We start from the raw sequence: 18,877 nt of genomic DNA on the forward strand, positions 1-18,877 counted from the left end.
AGTATATGCAAGTACAAAAATATGTCACATGGTTTTCACTCAGTAAAAACAGTTCACACCAAACTATTTAGACTGGTTTGGTCAGATGACTTTAAAGGCCAAAAAGATACTTGTCATTTGTGCAAACATTTTTTAGTTAAGGTTTTGGGGGTTTTTTTGTTTGGTTTTTATTTTGTTTGTTTGTTTGTTTGGGTTTTTTTCCGTATATGTCCTGACAGAGAAACAGCTCCTATATCTTTACTAGTCATGGATAGCTCCTGTTTCTCCTGAAATGTATGTGTGAAAATGCAGGTGTGAACCCAGGAAGCAAATGGACATAGGCTGTATTTGATAGCAAAAAAGCCCAGGCAGGTGATTTCTAATGTAGGTGCTGGAAACTAGACACAATACACAATAAAGCTGTAGCTCTCCAAGGACTCTGAGTTCCTTTCCAAATGTTGAAAACATAAGGGCCTCATAGAATGTGTCACAAGAACATCAGTGACTTGGCTCCAAAGAGATAAACACCTCAAATAGGTCTTTTAAACAATCATTAGTTCCATTTCTAATACCCCAACTGGACCTGGGCCATTCTGCCCATCCCATCATCCTGAATCCTGAATCCAAGAACTAGTATGTCATATTTACAGTAATGATGTTTGAAATTCTGAGAAGGATGCTAGTAGGAAACATCTTTAATATTAGAAATGTTTCTAAAGCTCTGATTATTACTTTGATGAATTTTTCTCTCCCAAAATTATACATGTGGTGCGTAAAATAGTAATATCAAGGCAGACATCTCAGTTCAATAAACTTAAGGAAACAATCTAAGAAATAGATTATTTGTCAGTTCTTTAATTTGGAGGAAGAAACAGTAAAACTACAAATACAATCACTTCCATATTGAAGACCATAGGAATAGATCATCTGAAATATACAAATACTGGGGGTTTTAAAAACAATTCCATTTAAGTGTCAGAAAGACAAACTATGAAAAGAACTTCCCTTATTTTTCATCTTGCAAAATTTATATTTTCATTCACTTTAAAATAAATTTAACATGGTTCCATATTAATCAGATTTAAATACTGTGGTTCTGAGTGAGGGCTGTTTTCAACACCAGAATGCAAGGGAAAAACAAAATATTGTTACTGACTGCATGTGTCATGTGCATGACCCCAAGGGTCATCCTCCATCCTTCCACAGAGTAATACTGAAAAGCATGATATGTACCAAAACAGAAAATGACCAAAAGGGAAAGGACAATTAACCCTAGAAAAACAAACCATGTTCTTAAGATCATGCACCCCTGATAACATTCCACTAAAATAACAAGGTTATTATGATTATTTCAGACAACTTGTTGCCTTTTTTCTACTTAAATTCTTATAATATTAAGAAGTTAGTCACAAAGAAACTGCCATGCAAAAGAAAAATTACATAACTTACAGTAAAGTTTGAATACAAGTTTCTGTATTGAACCTGGCAAATTATATGTTTTAAAGGGATAATCTTCTCAGGCATTTTCCAGGTTACCGTAAGTAACTGCTTTATACCAGGGATTCTTTTAACTGAAAGTATTTCAGGAGGGGCAAATTTCTCTAGAATAAAGAAACAAAAGCATTAAGAGAGGAAAATGCTTCTATAAAAGTTCAGAATTTCTTTGTATGTGTTCCAATAAGTTAAATCCTTATCCCAGTAACACACATCCTATCAGAGTATTCATGTGATGGTTTATATTATAGACATAATTATACATAAGGGAAATTATCTGTAAGAGAAAGTTCATACATAACTGATTTAATTACATGGGATTTTGAACAACCTGGTCTAGTGGAAGGTGTACCTGCCCACTCAAGCCTTTCTATGATTCTGTGATTCTACTCAAAAATCTGCTCTCAAATAGATGTGCAGATGTCTTTCATTTGTATCAGCACTGAAAAATATTACCCAGAGACAACAGCAGAGAAAACAAATGAAGCAGAGCTGGTATGCCAAAGACAAGACTGAACTGCAGATGAGGAAAGAATTCAGCTGAAAATTATCTGAGGGGAAGAGAAGCATAAAGGAGATGATGGGAAAATAATGGACTAGCAATGAGAAAAGATATATCTGGCATAGAGAGTGTGGAAAGTAATGATGAGTACAGTAGATCTGAATACAAGAATAAAGGATGTGACTGATGATGAGTGCTCAGCAGAAAGTATTTAGTTATAAGGGTTACTGCTTAATACACCACCAAAATGAACAGAGAAGCACAGGATAGAGAGAGAAGAGGTAGACAAAATATTATTATTGTTCCTGTGTGCAATTATTACTGCACTTGAAACAGGTGGGTTTTTTTAACATTCCTAACCAGAAAGTAGAATAGGAGAGCATATGATGGGTGGCCCTTGAGAAATCATAATATCACTATCCATTGCAGCCAGGTATCACTCAGAAATGTTAAAGTAGAGTCCAAATACCAATTAAGTTGGTTGACAAAAAGTTTGAATATATGGCCTTCACTTCTCAATAATTAATAACTTGGTCATTTATAATGGATATATCAGACATTAGCTTAAAGAAATATTGTTGCAGTTAGATGCTGCACAGCATGAAAACAACACCCTGTCATTTCTTACCACCTCACAAGAGGTGAGAAAGGAAACTGCTGAAAATTACTGCTGTAACACCAACCAGTTGGAAGAATTTTATGTGGAAAGGTCATTAATTAAATCTTTACTGATTCTTTTTTAATTACCTATTTTTTGCAAAGATATAGGGACACACTCTGTTGAGGATGCACCCAAAACATTTTTAGCTTCCACTTGAAAACAAAAATCATTACTATAATCATTGTAAGGATAAAGAAATGAACACGACTCTGTTGTATTCCAGCAAGATCTGACTGCATCTGGAGAAGTCATGCTAAAAAAGAGAAAAATAAAAGCAGTTAAAAACTAGAGTACTTTCTTAGAATCATTCAAACAAATTGTTAGGCCATTATTTATATATCTTTAAGGTTGCAAGACTTTTTTACCAGTGAACATTTTTAGACTACATGTTTGCGCAAACAAATACCCTTTCCTAATGTCCCTGTCCCCTTGTACCAGTGCTTTTGTAGTCACATGCTAAACTCAGCTAGGGAGATACCTGGATTAAAACTTGTGTTTATATTTGCCTGAAAACAGTTCTGCAATCAAATTCACTTTGTGGTTAATAAAAAGTCTGTGTTTATACAGGAATGAATAATACTGAAGTGATTCAATGGGTGTTTTAAATGCAGCTAAGTTATAAAATATAGAAACACCTGAAGTAGTTAGAAAGTTCCACATTAAAAAGATGGAGGCTTAAAATGTCAAAGCTAAAATGGAAATAAAATTAAAAAGGTTTTCCTACCCTACAATTTAAATTACAAAGAGACAAAGACACTCTACACTAGTACAATATGAAAAAGTACCCTCCAGAATCTGAATTCCTTCCCATTCTTAAGAATAACTTTAGGGATTTTAGAAGTCTCTTCATGAAACAATGTTACCTGGGGTCTTGGCACTACTAGAAGCAGCACTATAAAGGACAGGTTGACAAGTGTATTGGAACAAATCTGTACTATCACCTTCAAAATCCTATCTGAGATCTGCCTTGGGACAACACTGGTTTCACCATTTTCACAGCCATTTATGAAAAAGCAAGCTCCTGACCAACATTTAAAATCTAACTGAAATTATCTGAAAGTATCTGTGCTTCTACACTGGAAAGCATGAGACCACATAATTTGTATTTGTAAATAGAAATCCCCAAACAATATAAAAGGACAACTCTGGATTTTTTGACTGAAACTTTATGACTCCAAGGGTTATTAGGTTAAAAGCTACTGGAGTCAAGCAGAATACTGCAGTAAAGCAGTGGCTTAATGAATTTTGATGGGAATTTTTAAAAGTAGATGAGGAAGCAATATTTTTTACGCCCCCAAAGTGAGGTTAGTTCATTACATAGAAAGTTTCTGGGAAACTCTCCCATAAAATGCCTTCATTCACCATTTGTGCATATGGTCACTAAACTTTCAATCTTATTAGTAGTGTTACTTGAAAGAACAAGTGAATATCAGCTCTGATATAAATATTTATCTACTGAATATTGGTTAAGAATGCTTATTTCCTTTATATAGCACACTAAAAAGATATCAGACTACAAGTATTTTCAACAATTACCAACCCTGAATTAATCAATTAAAATTATTGAGAAATGCCAAGACTCCAATTTCCATGACAATTTCAAGTTTTCTTTAAACAGAAGTCAGGATGAGAGAGGAAGAGATCTGGTTGCCACACCCCAGTGCCCAGTATATCTAGTACTTACAGTTTTCGGTAAAGAGTATAGTTTGTTGTAAAACTTGTTTCTCTTCCTGCATTCCAGGTACAAGTAAGGTTAACATCATAGAAATAAATGCAGGAAATATTTTCTGGCATGTCTGGACGAACTACAGTGACAAAGGTTAAAAAAAAATCCAGTAAAAATAAGTAACTTTATGTACACCTGATTTTGTTGGTCAAAAAGCAATTAAAGCAAACCTTATTCAGTGTCCTCATAGCGCTTCATTTTATCATCCCTCACTGCCCTCAGAACTCCTCACAAAACAAAAGTCAAAACCCCTCTTTCTTACCCTGAGGAGACAGCATGATTTTCTCTAACTATTTCTCAGAAATACTTTACTAAGTGTGCCTAAAGGCAGTAACTCTAACTATCATATATCAAACCATTGCATACACTGTCTTGAACATCTAAGCGTACGCACACCCTATCTCCCCTCTGCAACACACCTGTAGTTTAAGGTGAGTCCAGAAAGTAAGAGGAAAACAAAAAAACAGCAAAAGCACCCCTCCCAAAAAAAAAAACAAAAAAAAAAACAAAAAAAAAAAAAAAACAAAAAAAAAAAAAAACCAACAAAAAAAAAAACCACCAAACTACATTCTCTGACAGACAGAACTCTTTTATCTTTTTGGTTCTCTCCCAGAATATCTAATTGTTTACTCTATGAAAAACCCAAATCTGAAAAACATGCACAGCCTAAAGAGTGCAGAGGACAAGTTCCTGGGAAACAGATCTGTGTGACCCAAAGAGATTACTAATTACTAATTTCTCTTTATCTTACAAGCAAGATAGCACAAAGGAAGCAATCTTCTGCAATCTCTATAGTCTGAAGTCATCCATAAAAATGTAACACTTTGTACGACTTTTTTGTTACTGCTCAATTTCTTCACTGTTAGAAGAAACTGGAGTAGAAGAGAACTGTGTCCAGTGAAATCAACTGGTTCACAAAGCCCTCTTTTCAAAACAGTATTTTTCTGTCCCATCTAATAGAACTGTCAAAAGATCTTTCTTTTATCAACAAGCTTACAGCACATTAAGCTTTGCAGACATGCAAGACCTTTTGCTGGATTTTTTTCCACAGATGTTTTGCTTTTATTGCTTCTTTATTAGAATGGGACCCCCAGGCATATGTTCATATACTCTGGACTTAATCTGTTCAATAAATTAGAGAATTCATATACATATTTTAGTGTTCTGCATAAGAAAGTGTAATTACAATTTCTTTAGAAGAGAGGATTAGAAAGGAAATCCTCTCTGGAAAAAGCTGAAGTTGCCTAGATTAGAAAGAAGGAACAGAGGAACAGACCCACTACTTTTGGAACTCAACAGAAAACTTCAGCTGGACAATAGTCAGGGTCAAAAATGTTACAGACTTGTATCAGTAAGGAATGTTGGTAATTTCATGGTTTTTTTTCAGGAAAAAAACCCCATATGAGTGCATATATATGTATGTGTATATATATACTTAAATACATGTGTTTTAAAATAACACAACCAAAACTAGCTGTTTTAAAAGTAAAATTATTATAGTAAATTGTTAAAAAAATATTTTTTTTCTGCCTTTCTACTTACAGCCAGATTTAACTTCTGTGTGAACTAAAGGTAGTTCCTTGTCCAAGTACTTCATGAAACATTTCACATAAGCTGTGCTGTAAGTGAAATTATGGATGGTTATATTACATACAGTCTCATTCACAATGTTATAGTTTTCTGGAGCAATCAATTCATCATTCAATTTCCAGATGATGTGGCTTGCATTTCTCTGTGGCATGTAGCTCTTTCTAAGAACACAGGATAGTTCCAGGGAGGATCCTCTTTCAATTTCAGGAGATGAAGGGAAAATGTCAGCACCTCTGATAGAGTTTTCATCTAAAAATAAAATCAAAGACATCACATAGCCATATTCCTCTTAAAATACCAGTGGAAAAGTGGTAAGTTGTTTTGTTGTCTACAGATAATTTAATTAATTTTTTCATACAGAATTCAAATAAAATGCCCAGTTAGTTATTCAAATCAGACATTCCTGTTTAAAATGCAGTTCACATTAATTATTGTATTACAATAGGTTTAACATTAAAGTGATATTTCAACAACTTCACAGAAATAATGAGGAAGTTTCCACTCAGATACTTTTTTAATGGCCCTAAATGAAGAAAATAAAGTCTTGTACTTTAAGCCTGTTTTTCTAAAACACTTGTATCTGTAAAAAATATGCATGTAATTTACATGCGTTTATCATTACTACTTATGATATCCAAAAATATGTTAAACCAGTAAGGCTAAAATTTACAATAAGCTGCAATATATTTCAGAACTCTTCAAAATTTCATTTGGAGAATATTACCTTTTCTTATGGCAAGACACATGCTAATAATCCAGAAACATACCTGCCACAGAGCTGCAGGACAGGACAAACATCCAAATCAAATTTCTGAACATTTCCTTCTCAATAAGTATGGCCAGAAAATGCTGTCATAAAATAAAAATTAAAATTACATTTTTAATTTTTAATATTAAAGATGCCCTTTTAATACTTTGTTAGCATTTGTGTCAGAGTTAATAATGTTATTCAGCTTTCCTCACTTGTATTCAAATTAAGTATTGCTTTGTTGAAGGGTTGCTTTCCTGAACAACGGAGAAATTTGATGCAGTTTTACTAAGACAAACTGCATACATTTCTGATAGAAAATAGAAAGATAAGTGTGCCTAAAACACTGCTGAGGGCAATCCAATCCACGCATGTGTTTAATCTTCCAAGGATCATGTAAGTAACTGGTAAGCAATATATCTCCATTCACTTGACATTCAGCCTGCCTAGTATTTTCTAAGCAGATTTATCTAGTGAATTCTTCTGAAAATGAAGGCTCTTGCAGGAGAAGGAATGATCTGCCTATCTTGTTCATCACCACCTAGTAAAGAAATTGTTCAGGAAGGGGACAACAGTCCAGGTCACCTTTGATCCAAAAGAGGGTGAATTCATATTGGATTTTTCCCAGTTTGCCCCTGGCAGCAGACCTGAGTGCAGTCTGCCAAGATAAAGGAAGGCACCTCTCTTTGCCTTTCTTTTTGAAGAAAAGAACTACTGAACTACTGTGAACTTCAGACAGGTTAAGGAGGAGGAAAGCAAAGTAGTAGATGGATTTCTTCCAAAAGGACAAGGTTCCTTCAAGAATCTAGAGTTCCATATGAAAAGATTACAAAAATCCAACACTCTCCTTGCCTCAAGTGCTGCTTTTAGCACTTAAAGAATCACAGAATGTTTGTCTGGAAGGGACCCCTACAGACTATCTGATCCAAACTTACACAGGGCCTCCTAGGGCCACCTCCCCAGGACTATGTCCAGACAGCTTTTGAAGATCTCCCTTGATGGAGGGTTCACAAATTCCCTGCATAACCTGCTCCAGTACTCACTCACTCTCACAGCAAAAAAAGTATTTCTTGATGTTCAGAAGGAACCTCCTGTGTTTCAGCTTGTGCCCACTGCCTCTGGTCCAGGAGGATTCTGGCTCTTTGCACCCTCTCTTCAGGTACTGATGAGACCTCCTCTTGTGGTGGTGCGTTTTTTATATATTTTATGTACGGTTTTATATATTTGTATTTCCCCAATGGTTTGTCCCTGTTTCCCCCCTATTGTTGAGTTGGTACATCCTTCTGTTCTGTTTTCCCGCCTGGTCCTCCTTTCCCGCCTTGCCAGCCCCTGTCAATCCAGCCTAAGAGTGCTGTGTCACTCCCCTGTCCCCTCCCAGGTGCCTTGTCCGTCACTCGGTGTTCCTTCCCCCCTATCCAGAAACTTCTCCTCAGGGCACCGAGTGATTGGACGAGGGCCTGGGGCCACTCCCATGCCCCTTCCCCATTGGACCGGGCAGAATCACCCCACCTTGGAGCCACTCCCTTCCCAGCTTCCCATTAGTTCCTCCCTCATGATCCACCACTCCCATTCCCCTCCTATACCCCATAAAAGTCTGTTCCAAACCCCACTCAGGGTTCCAGCTTGTTGGTGTTACTTCTCCACGTTTGGCCACGTTGGCCCATTAATAAAGAAGGTTTTTACCCCAAGCTGGTTCCGGCTTTTCCATCCTTGCCGAGGCCTCGCCAGCGACTAAATCCGGACCCACAGGACGCCTCCCAAACCCCTGTTAAGGGAGCAGCGGGAGGCGCCTCTCTGCCCGTTACTCGCCCCAGGGTTGAGCTAGCCGGGGCTAGAGTTGAAGATCCAAGGGCACCTGGGGACGAGGAAGCGCGGCATCCTCTGAGCTTTCTCTTCTCCAAGCTGAATAGTTCCAGCTTCCATATGGCAGATGCTCCAATGCATTAATGGTCATTGCAGCTGTTCCCCAAACTCTCTCTGGTATGTCCATGTCTCTCTTGCTATCGGGAGTCCAGAACTGGACTAAAGCATGGGCTCAGCAGTGCTGAACAGAGGGACGGGATCACCTCACTTGACCTGTTGGTTTCAGTCCTAACACAGTTCAGGAAATCAGCATTCTTTGTCACAAGGGCACATTGCTGGCTCATGCTCTACTGGGTGTCAGGGACCGCCAGAGCATTTTCTGCAAAGCTGCCCTCCACCTGGCCAGGCCCCTGTACTGCTGTCTGGGGTTGAACCTTCCCAGATAAAGGATTTGGCACTTCTCCTTACGGAACTTCATGTAGTCCCTGCCAGCCCATTTCTCCAGCAAGGTCACTGTGGACAGTAGCTGAACTTTCCAGCTAATTAGTCACTCCTTCCAGTTTTGCTGTCATCAGCAAACTCACTGAAGGGAGGCTCTGTCAGAGCATTCTAACACACAACATTAATGAGCATGTTGAACAAGACTGGATCCAGTATTGCCCACTGGGGTACATCACCAGTGACTGGCCTCCAGATGGACTTCACCACTGATCACCACCCTGTGGGTCCATTTTTTAAGCCAGTTTTCAATTCACCTCACTGCTCATCCAGCCCACACTTCATCAACTTATCTGTAAGAACCCACCTGTAAAGTGACCCAACTCCAGCATGAATGGCAACCCACACTACTCCTTTGGCTAGTAAGTGGAAGATTTGCCTGTAAAAAATAGAGGTGCCCCCTTCACCACATGAGGGCCTAGAGCTCAGTATTCCTACTTCCTGGACAAGTAGGTCTAATTACTATGCTCATAAACAACAGCTGGGCATTAGTATTTTGCAGCTAGCTGGATCCATTTTCACATTAGGTTTTCAGATTTGTCTGGAATTTCAGCTCTCCATCAAACCTGTGTCTCAGGAGGGCCCCAGGTGGGAGGCAAGTACTATCTCCCTAAAACAGGCACAGCAGTAGCTGTGTAAAGGATCTCATCCTCTCACAGGTTCAGATAATGCAGGAAGCAGGAGTGCACCAGGTCACTGGACAGAGATCTAAGTGTCATAGAGGCAGTAGGGGCTATGCCCTATATTATTGTTCTTCCCACAAAAACTTAGATTTCCAGAAAAATTAAACTTTACAGTAATCTAAAAGAGGAAAACATGGTAAAAACAATGCATTAAGCTTGGTTTCCTGTCAGAAATCAACTTAAATATTATTTTAAGTTTGTCTTGGGAAGAATTTTATATATTTTAAGGCTATGATAGTAAAAAACAGGAAAAAAAATGAAAAGGACGTGGGATACAAACAAAAATGAGGAGGAGTTTGCCCAGCGACGTACTCCTAAAATACAACAGTTTCAAGATGTGTACTAGCAAGAAACAAAGCCAGTAAATAAAGAGAATATATTACTACTTATTCATGTAGGGTGTATGTTCTTGTTCTCAAAGAAGTAAAAATTAATTACACTATTGATTGCAATAAAAAAAAAAAGCAGTTGTTCCAAGTTTTCTGTACCAGCACAACACCAGAAACTTTTCTCATTGCCCTTGATGTCTCTGACCAGATTTAATTCTATCAGGAATTTTAGCTTTCTTAACCAGATCCCTGACTGCTCTTTGTATTCCTCCCAGGCTACCTGTCCCTGCTTCCACCCTGTACACACCTACTTTATGTGTTTGAGCTCATCCAAGCAGCCCTCCCAGTGTTTCTGACCAACTTCTTTGTTGGAATGCATCAATCCTGAGCTTGAGGAAGATGATCTTAGAATGATGATCCAGCTCTCTTGGCCTCTCTTCCCTCCAGATCTTTATCCTATGGTATTCTACCAAGCAGGTTCTTGAAGAGGCTGAAGTCTGCTCCACTCCAGGATAATGAGCCTATTGTCCTTGCTGCCCTAAGGACATCAAATTCCAGCATTTCACAGTCATGGCAGCCAAGATTACCCCTGAGCTTCACCTTTCCACTAACCCTTCCTTGCTGGTGACAACACAGTCCATCACAGCACTTCTCCTCATTGACTCCACTGTCACTTAGAGAAAGAAGTCACCACTATCACATTCCAAAAATCTCTTGGATTGCCTATGCTCAGCTTTGTTGCCCCTCCAACAGATACTGGCAAGGTTGAAGACTCATATGAACACCAGGGTTTATGAGCACAATGCTGCTCATATCTGTCTGTAGAGAGTCTCATCTGCTCAGCCCTCCTGGTCAGGTGGCCTGTAGCAGACCTCCACTGCAATGTCCCCTATCCTCTGTCCCTGCCCTCCCTTTAACCCTGACCCATGTCCTGTCTGTCAGCTCCTCACCCATGTGAGGCAGAGCACTGTGCACCCCAGATGGTCACGGACAGAGAAGGTGACACCGTCTCCTCATCTGCCTGTCCTTCCTTAAGAACCTGTATCCTTCCATTCCAGCACTTCAGCCCAGGAACCATCCCACCACATCTCCACTGAGACAAGAAGATCACAGCCCTGCAGGCACATGTGTGTCTCTAACTCCTTGTTTATTCCCCATAAGAGATAAAGCTTCTGCTGATATACTACGTGCAGATTTGCTATTTTTGAGGGGTTATGAGAGAGAAGAGGCCTCATTTCAGTCAAAATAGTTCAGCTCTTTCCAAGAATAAAGGAAACAATTTTTTTATCACATTCCTTTAACTAGCTCCAGCAATGCCATACATTTTTTAGGAAGGAAATGAAACTCAGAAGCATTGGCAAATCATGAAAATATTTTTGAATAATGCTTAAGCTGAAAATACCACATATCATGACATATCCCATCACAGTGGAGTACAGAACTGCAAGAACAGGCATGACCAAGCCAGCTGCAATGTCAAGTTAGAAGCCTTTGAAAACTTCTAGTTTCACATGCACACCAGAAAGCTTAAATAGTCTAAGATTCTGTCCACACTCAGTGGGTGCTCCTCATCCTGTATCCATTCTGTACCTTTTCCCTCTCTTCTAGTTCTTCTCTAGTACTCAGCCATAAAATAAGTCACTTCCACTTGCCAAAGTAGCAGAAGACTAGGAAAAAGAAGTTTTTGTACTACATTAGCAAATGTAAATAAATGTAAGGTATATGAGTTGATGAAACAGAGGAGATAACTGGGGAGAGAGACCTCCATGACTTTTCCCAGATGTGAGCTGTTCGTTTGGTTCAATCCTCTTGCTTATACTTTGTCCAGTATCAATTAGCAGCTGTTTATTTGGCATGGCAGCTGGTAGTTACTACTTGTCAGAAGCCAAGGTAGTGACTTAGCACGTCACAATGATGCTCAAATCTTATGTGCTTGTCAGGACACTGATATATGATATGTGATAAAATAGCTCTTTGGCTACTTACTGAAGAGGTTGTATATGTAAAAGTGATCAAAGGACGTGCCTGAGCAAAAATTACACCATATGTGCATAAAGTGTTTCACTTAAAGATGCCTATAAAAGCCATCTTCTTCGAGCGATTAAAAAAATCATCAAAGCAAGACTTTTCCCCATATTGTATTTAAGACCATTTATTAATTGCCCTTCTTCCCCATTTCAGGGCATGAAACCTTTTTCCATTCAGATCCTATTCTAGGATTGCTTTTAACTATATGAACTACATGTCTCTGTATACAGTGTAAATGTTATACCGAGAATAAAGAACATGCCACATCTATAAATGTAAAGACGGCATGTCATGGAGTCATTGAATCACAGAATGTTAAGGGTTGGAAGGGATCTTAAAGACCATCTAATCCTAACCCTCTTTTCCACATCCAGGGACACCTCCCAGTTGACCAGGTTGCTCAAGGCCTTATCCAAATTGGCCTCAAACACTTCCAGGGATGGGGCATCCACAACATCCCTGAGCAACCCACCACCCCCACAGTAAAGAATTTCCTCCTAATATCTAATCTAAATTTCCCTCTTTCAGTGTGTACCCATTCCTCCTTGCCCTGTCTCTCCAGTTCCTGCCAGAGAATCCCTCTCCAGCTTCCCTGTGGGCCCCTTCAGATACTGGAAGGTGTCTGTGAGGTCTCCTCACAATCCTCTCTTCGCCAGGCTGAAGAGCCCAAACTTGCTCAGCCTAGCCTCACAGCAGGGAACTCCAGCCTCTTACCAACCTCCTGGCCCTCCTCCAGACTTGTTTTAACAACTCCTTGTCATCGTGCTGGGACCCCAGGGCTGGATGGAGTGCTCCAGTGGGGTCTCAGCAGAACAGAGCAGAGGGATGGAATCCCTCACTCAGTGCACTGGCCAAAGCTGCTTTGGATGCAGCCCAGGACTCCCTTGGCTTTCTGGGCTGGGAGCTCTCACTGCAGGCTCATGGTGAGTGTTTCATCAGCCTCACCCCCAAGTCCTTCCCCACAGGGCTGCTCTCAATCACTTCTCTGCCCTGTGAGTGTGTCTGGGACTGCCCCAATGCATGTGTAGGACCTTGCACTTGGCCTTGCTGAACTCCCTGAGGTTTGCATGGCCCCACCTCTCAAGCCTGTACAGGCCCCTGTGGATGTCCCTTCCCACCCCTGTATCAACTGCCCCACCCAGCTCAGTATCATCAGCACACTCGCTGAGACTGCCCTCGGTCCCACTGTCCACATCACTGACAAAGGTGTGGAACAGTATTGGCCCCAGGACTGATCTCTGAGGGACACCACTCGTCACTGGTCTCCATGTGGACAAGGAGCTATTGACCATAACTCTTTGTCTGTGGCCATCCAGCCAGTTCTTTATCCATAGTGGTCCATCCACTAAATCCATATCTCTCCAACATAGAGAAAAGGAAGGCAAGTGGGACAGTATCAAATTCTTTGCTTGACTCCAGGTAGACAACTGGAGTTGCTCTGCCCTTGTCCACCAAAGCTGCAGCACCCCATCATAGAAGACCACCAAATTTGCCACATATGGTTTGCCCTTAGTAAAGCCATGTTGGCTGTCACCAATCACCTCCTTGTTTTCCATGTGCCTTAGCATAGTTTCAGGAGACTCTGCTCCATGACCTTTCCTGGCACAGAGGAGAGACTGACTGGTCTGTAGTTCCACAGGGCTTCTGCATGCCCCTTTCTTAAAATGGGGGTTTTAGTTCCCTTTTTTCAGTCATCAGGGACTTCATTTGACAGCCACAATTTTTCAAAAATTATGTATAATGGTTTAGCAACTTCTTCTGCCATCTCCCTCAGGACCCACAGATGAAACTTATTGCATCCCATGGATTTGTGCATATTCAGGTTTCTTAGATGGTCTCAGACTTGATCCTCTCCTACAGTGGGTTTAGGGTCTTCATTCTTCTCTGCATTTGCCTTTCTTGACTTGATTGACATGCTCGAACTTTGCTGTTGAAGACTGAGGCACAGAGGTTGTTGAGAACCTCAGCCTTCTCTTTGCCCAGGTTATCTATGTCTCCCATTTTCTTTTGAAGAGGGCCTAACCTTTCTCTTCCTTGCAACATATCTGTGGACACAAGGTGCACAGTGCCCAGCACAGGGGGACAATCCCTGCCCTGGTCCTGCTGCCACACCATTGCTGATCCAGGCCAGGATGCCATTGGCCTTCTTGGCCACCTGGGCACCCCCTGGCTCATGTCCAGCTGCTCTCACCAGCACCCCCAGGTCCTTTCCAGCCACTCTGTCCCAGCCTGTGGCACTGCCTGGGGCTGTTGTGACCCAAGGGCAGGACCTGGCACTTGGCCTTGTTGAACCTCACAGCACTGGCCTCAGCCCATTGATGCAGCCTGTCCAGATCCTCTGCAGAGCCTTCCTGCCCTCCAGCAGATCAACTCCTGCCCAACTTGGTTTCACCTGCAAAGTGACTGACAGTGCCCTTGGATCCCCTTGTGAAGATCAGCAATAAGGATCCTGAATAAGCCCCACAGTGAGCTCTAGGGAACCTCATTAGCAACCAGCTGCCAACTGGATGTGGCACCACTCAGTACCATTCTTTGTTCCAGTCATCTTCAAGAATTGTTAACATCTTTGCTGGAATGTGACAACAGGAAATTCTTTCCTACTAAGTCTCACGCTCTTCTAACAACTATGAAGGAAGAAGCTGAATAGACACTCCTTTTATTTAGTCTTTACCATCCATTGCTACAGCTCTCCTATGATGGCTGCCATAGGGAGAGACAGACCTTGCCCTATCCACAACCAGCAAACGCTGAAAGACAGGAGCCTAAGCCTCCGCTCTAGCCCACTGGGCCACCCAACTGCAATGGTCTGCCAAATGAACCTGGAAAAGCAATAATCATGAGTTTTCACAATTCCAAGATTCAAACCCATCAGCACTTACACAAATCCTAGAGGGAAAGAAAAAGAGAATATGATTCACATATATACTTCAGCATCCTTTTTTGGTAACAGGGTGCATCGAATTCATGATCGGTCAGGACTGCACCAAAGGTGAGTACCAGTGAGCATCCAAAGAGGAAAAAGGAGGCTTTCCTACATCGTTCAAAGAAGACAATAACATGAAAACATAATGGAAGAAGCAGTAAATTTGAGGGACAGCTAATGGGCTTTTTCAACTCTTTAACTCAGACTTATGCATTTACAAGCCCATCCATGGGAAAAATGGCAGACTCTGTGATGAAAGATCCACACTGATTTCATAATCCACAGTATCTACTGAGCTAAAAATAGTCAGTTAAACCTCAGAGCAGGATGAATAAGATTCATACATTTACCTTGAAATAGAACTTGATTGAAACAAGTGTTAGGTGCACTTTCTTCTGGAAAATAAACCTATATGTGTTTTAAATTATGATGGCCTACCAGAAAACTTAATGGTATCATAATCTACAAACACCACTTAAAGTTAATAAATTCCAACAATGTATATCTATTCAGATATTAAGCTTTCAGAGATATCTGAAGGAGCCACATGGTGAGGCTCTCAAAATGCTGTATTAACTGTTGACGACATAAACTTGTTCTAAAAACACAGTAACATCAAAAAAAAAAAGATAAAAAATCATCATCATGTAAAACAACTTGTTAATTTAAAAACTTCAAACCAACTGGAAACTGAAAAGCAGGAAAGCCATTTTTTCTCTTTCAGTCTCTAAACAGCCAATGTAGGCACAAAAGCATAAGATATTTTTGTTCCAAAATTCTGAAGGACATAGTGACCAGGAAAAGTCAGTTCTGCTAATAACTGCTGATAATAGTTATCTTGCTTACTATATCCTGGAGTTACAGATGCAAAACATGTTTTGAGAAAGCCTTTGTTTTCTTATAAAACAGCATACTGAATATTCATACATATATTATAAAATACTGTTACATTGGAATTTAAATAAAATTTTTAACTACATGAGCTTGATACTAATAGGAGAAAATAGGAGAACAAGCTGTCTTGGTGAGCAAAATGGATGGGCAGAGTAGGAGGATCCATGCACTGAGCTCTAAAGAAACATAAAGCTCTCACTGAAAAGAGGGTAGCCAGATCAAAATCTTTTACATTTGTCAGATTTAGGTGGCTTAAATCTGTATTGTACAGAATACACACCTGTCAGAAGATCAGAAGGAAGACTCTCTCTACTACTTCAGAGCATTAGTTTACCCTTGACAGTCTTGTCTTTTGAACTAAGAATGGAACTAGATGTAAAACACGCATCTACTCAAATAATGTTAATAAAACATATTTTGGAAGAAGAAAATATGTTTCTGGACTGTTATGGAATCAGCTACAGCCTCAAAGTGCAGAATATAGTTATAATCCCTGTACTGCAGCAGTACTGCAAGCAGAAGTACACAGAACACAGTGCAGGTAATACCATGCTCCACACACATGAGAAGGCAAGAGAACAAAAAAAGCACAAAACTTCACTTCCATACTTTCTTCATACTCAAAAAAGATGACCATGACCCTAAAACATACCTGTACATATAATATATTAAATGTCTGAAAAATAGATTTAATCATGTATTTTAGAAAACATTAAAAAACAGACTCATTGCACCATAACCCTGCTGCTTTAGATCAGCTCCTAATGGTTATATATCCTACTTTTCCTTACTATCTATGCTGTAAAATTTATTAACAATAATTTTGTATCTTAGTCAAAACTGCAAGGAAAAACATGGCATGGTAGTGAGAAATCAGGCTCAAAAGACTACTAAACACATTTATGTTTTAATTTCTCTTAGTATGGTGTTTTTAAATTTTAAAATACCCCCTACAAGCACCAAATTATGAAAAAATTCCTTAAGTTTAAATTATTCCAGAAAAATCATGATCTTTAATCTTCAATACTGCAACCTCTGTGATATAAGCCCAAAGCTTCCTTCTTCCCTTTTATCCCTTTTGAGACCTGTTTTGTTATGCATTAGCCTCTGATAGAAAAATCTGACCTGACCACTCACTCTATTCTTCCACCCAATACATGAAACTTCCTTCAATCATGAAGACATTCTCTTGCCCAATCAGTTTCTTAATTCACAGACTCCAGAATTTGGATTTCAACTATTTTAGACAGTCATAGAATCATTTTGGTTCCAGAAAACCATCACGTGCAACCACTACAGCAGCACTACCAAGTCCAGCACTAACCCATGTTCCCAAGTGCCACATCTACTAGCCTTTCACATACCCCCAGGGACAATGACTCCACCACTTTCCCAGGCAGCCTGTTCCAGTACTTGACAACTTGTTCTGACAAGAAAGTTTTCCTACTATCCAATTTAAACCTTTCCTGGTACAACTTGCAGCAATTTCCTTGTCCGTTGCTTATAACTTGAAAGAGACTGACCCTCATCCCACCACCTCCTTTCAGGCAGTGGTGGAGAATGATAAGGTCTCCCCTGAGCCCCCTTTTCTCCAGAATAAACACCCCCAGCTCCCTCAGCTGCTCCTCACAGGACTTGTGCTCCAGATCCTCTACTCCCAAAAGGCAAGTAATGCAATCCATTGCAGGTGAGAAGGTAAGTGACACTTCCCCAGTTTAAGCATGAGTGCGTGAAGATGATATTCATGATGGGCAGTACACAAACACATTGGAAAAATACTTTTTCTCAGAAGGCAGAAATTGAAAACATTGAAGAAACCTGGGGCCAGTACATTTACGTCTGATTCATCACTTCGAGAAAATCAGAGTGAATACAAATTGAGCAGAGAGCAATTAAGTAAGAGCTTTTCCTTCCTTTGATGACTGGATTGGAAACATTTTGAGAACTGATTCTTAACCATTACACACAGAAGGCAAACGACTGCCAAGCATCTGTATTGCATTCTTTACAAAATGAGACAAATGCAATGAGTTAAACAGAAAGTTTCAATTCTTACTATCTCACAGACTTGAAAGAAACCAAAAGGATCTTTTTTGGCCTGAAGAGACACAGAAGCACGTCCTGCCCCAAGCCTGGGACGACCGCCTGGAGAGATGCGAACGCAAGCAAGTTTTGCTGCTAGAGATCCACACCAGTAACAGTCCGGGGAAGTTATATGAACTAAAGCGTGGGACTCTTCCAGACTTTATATAAATGAAAATAAGCAGAGACGCCTCTGCTGAAAATGTCTTTTTCACTTACCTCAGCCGCAGAACGGGCGCTTGTTTCAACAGGAGCCTCTGCCTCCCCGCGACCGCGAAGGGAAGGACAAAAAAAGGAAGTTGCACGGCTGAGCACAAGTTACGCTTTTTCCTGTAATTCTGAAGACCAGAACCCCCCACCCCCGCCGCAGGTCTAGCGGTGCCGGACTCCGCTCCAGCTGCCCGCAGGGCGCCGGCCGCCCGCGGCCAGATGCTCTGCCCTGCGCGGAGCCCCGACAGGCGCCCGCCCCCGGAGCCACCGCCGGCCCCTCCGCAGCCCGCCCGGCCCCGCCCGGCCCCGCCTGGCCCCTCCGCAGCCTGCCCGGCCCCGCCCGGCCCCGCCCGGCCCCGCCCGGCCCCCAGCCCGGGCCCGGGGCGGAGCGGGACGCAGCCCCGCCGCCGCACCCGCCGCGAGGCGCGCCCGCGGCAGCCTCGCCGCTCCTTCGGCCGGCCGGGCGCCGGTGTGCGCTGCGGCGTTTTGGTGCCGGTGAACCAAGCCAGAGGGTCTTCAGATAGCGCAAACACGCGCAGCGAAACAAGGGTGTTGGGTACCAGCCACCGCTGAGGAGCAGTCACGCTAAAGTACCTCATGCATCATTAGGGCATGGGGAATAAATCAGATGGCGATCCCTTTTAAAAGTAACAAATGTATTCCACTTAATGGCTTGGAAGAAGACTGTAGCCGTCAGCAACATAACTGACTGCAGCAACGGGACTGT

General features: G+C 41.1%; 1 protein-coding gene across 1 annotated transcript in view; it reads right to left on the reverse strand.

The window, feature by feature from the left end:
• Nucleotides 1–18,388, reverse strand: part of IL31RA (interleukin 31 receptor A) — a 33,716-nt gene extending 15,328 nt beyond the window's left edge. Inside the window, exons 1-6 of the mRNA XM_077790457.1 lie at nucleotides 18,160–18,388; nucleotides 6,720–6,801; nucleotides 5,905–6,201; nucleotides 4,321–4,441; nucleotides 2,723–2,889; nucleotides 1,429–1,580 (exon numbers count right to left, since the gene is read on the reverse strand). Of these exons, the coding sequence (XP_077646583.1) occupies nucleotides 1,429–1,580; nucleotides 2,723–2,889; nucleotides 4,321–4,441; nucleotides 5,905–6,201; nucleotides 6,720–6,771 (789 nt within the window). The 5' untranslated portion in view covers nucleotides 6,772–6,801; nucleotides 18,160–18,388. The remainder of the gene's footprint in view (nucleotides 1–1,428; nucleotides 1,581–2,722; nucleotides 2,890–4,320; nucleotides 4,442–5,904; nucleotides 6,202–6,719; nucleotides 6,802–18,159) is intronic.
• Between the last annotated feature and the right edge of the window lie 489 nt (nucleotides 18,389–18,877).

The sequence above is a fragment of the Lonchura striata genome, chromosome Z (genome assembly GCF_046129695.1).
Source record: "Lonchura striata isolate bLonStr1 chromosome Z, bLonStr1.mat, whole genome shotgun sequence".
NCBI lineage: Eukaryota > Metazoa > Chordata > Aves > Passeriformes > Estrildidae > Lonchura > Lonchura striata.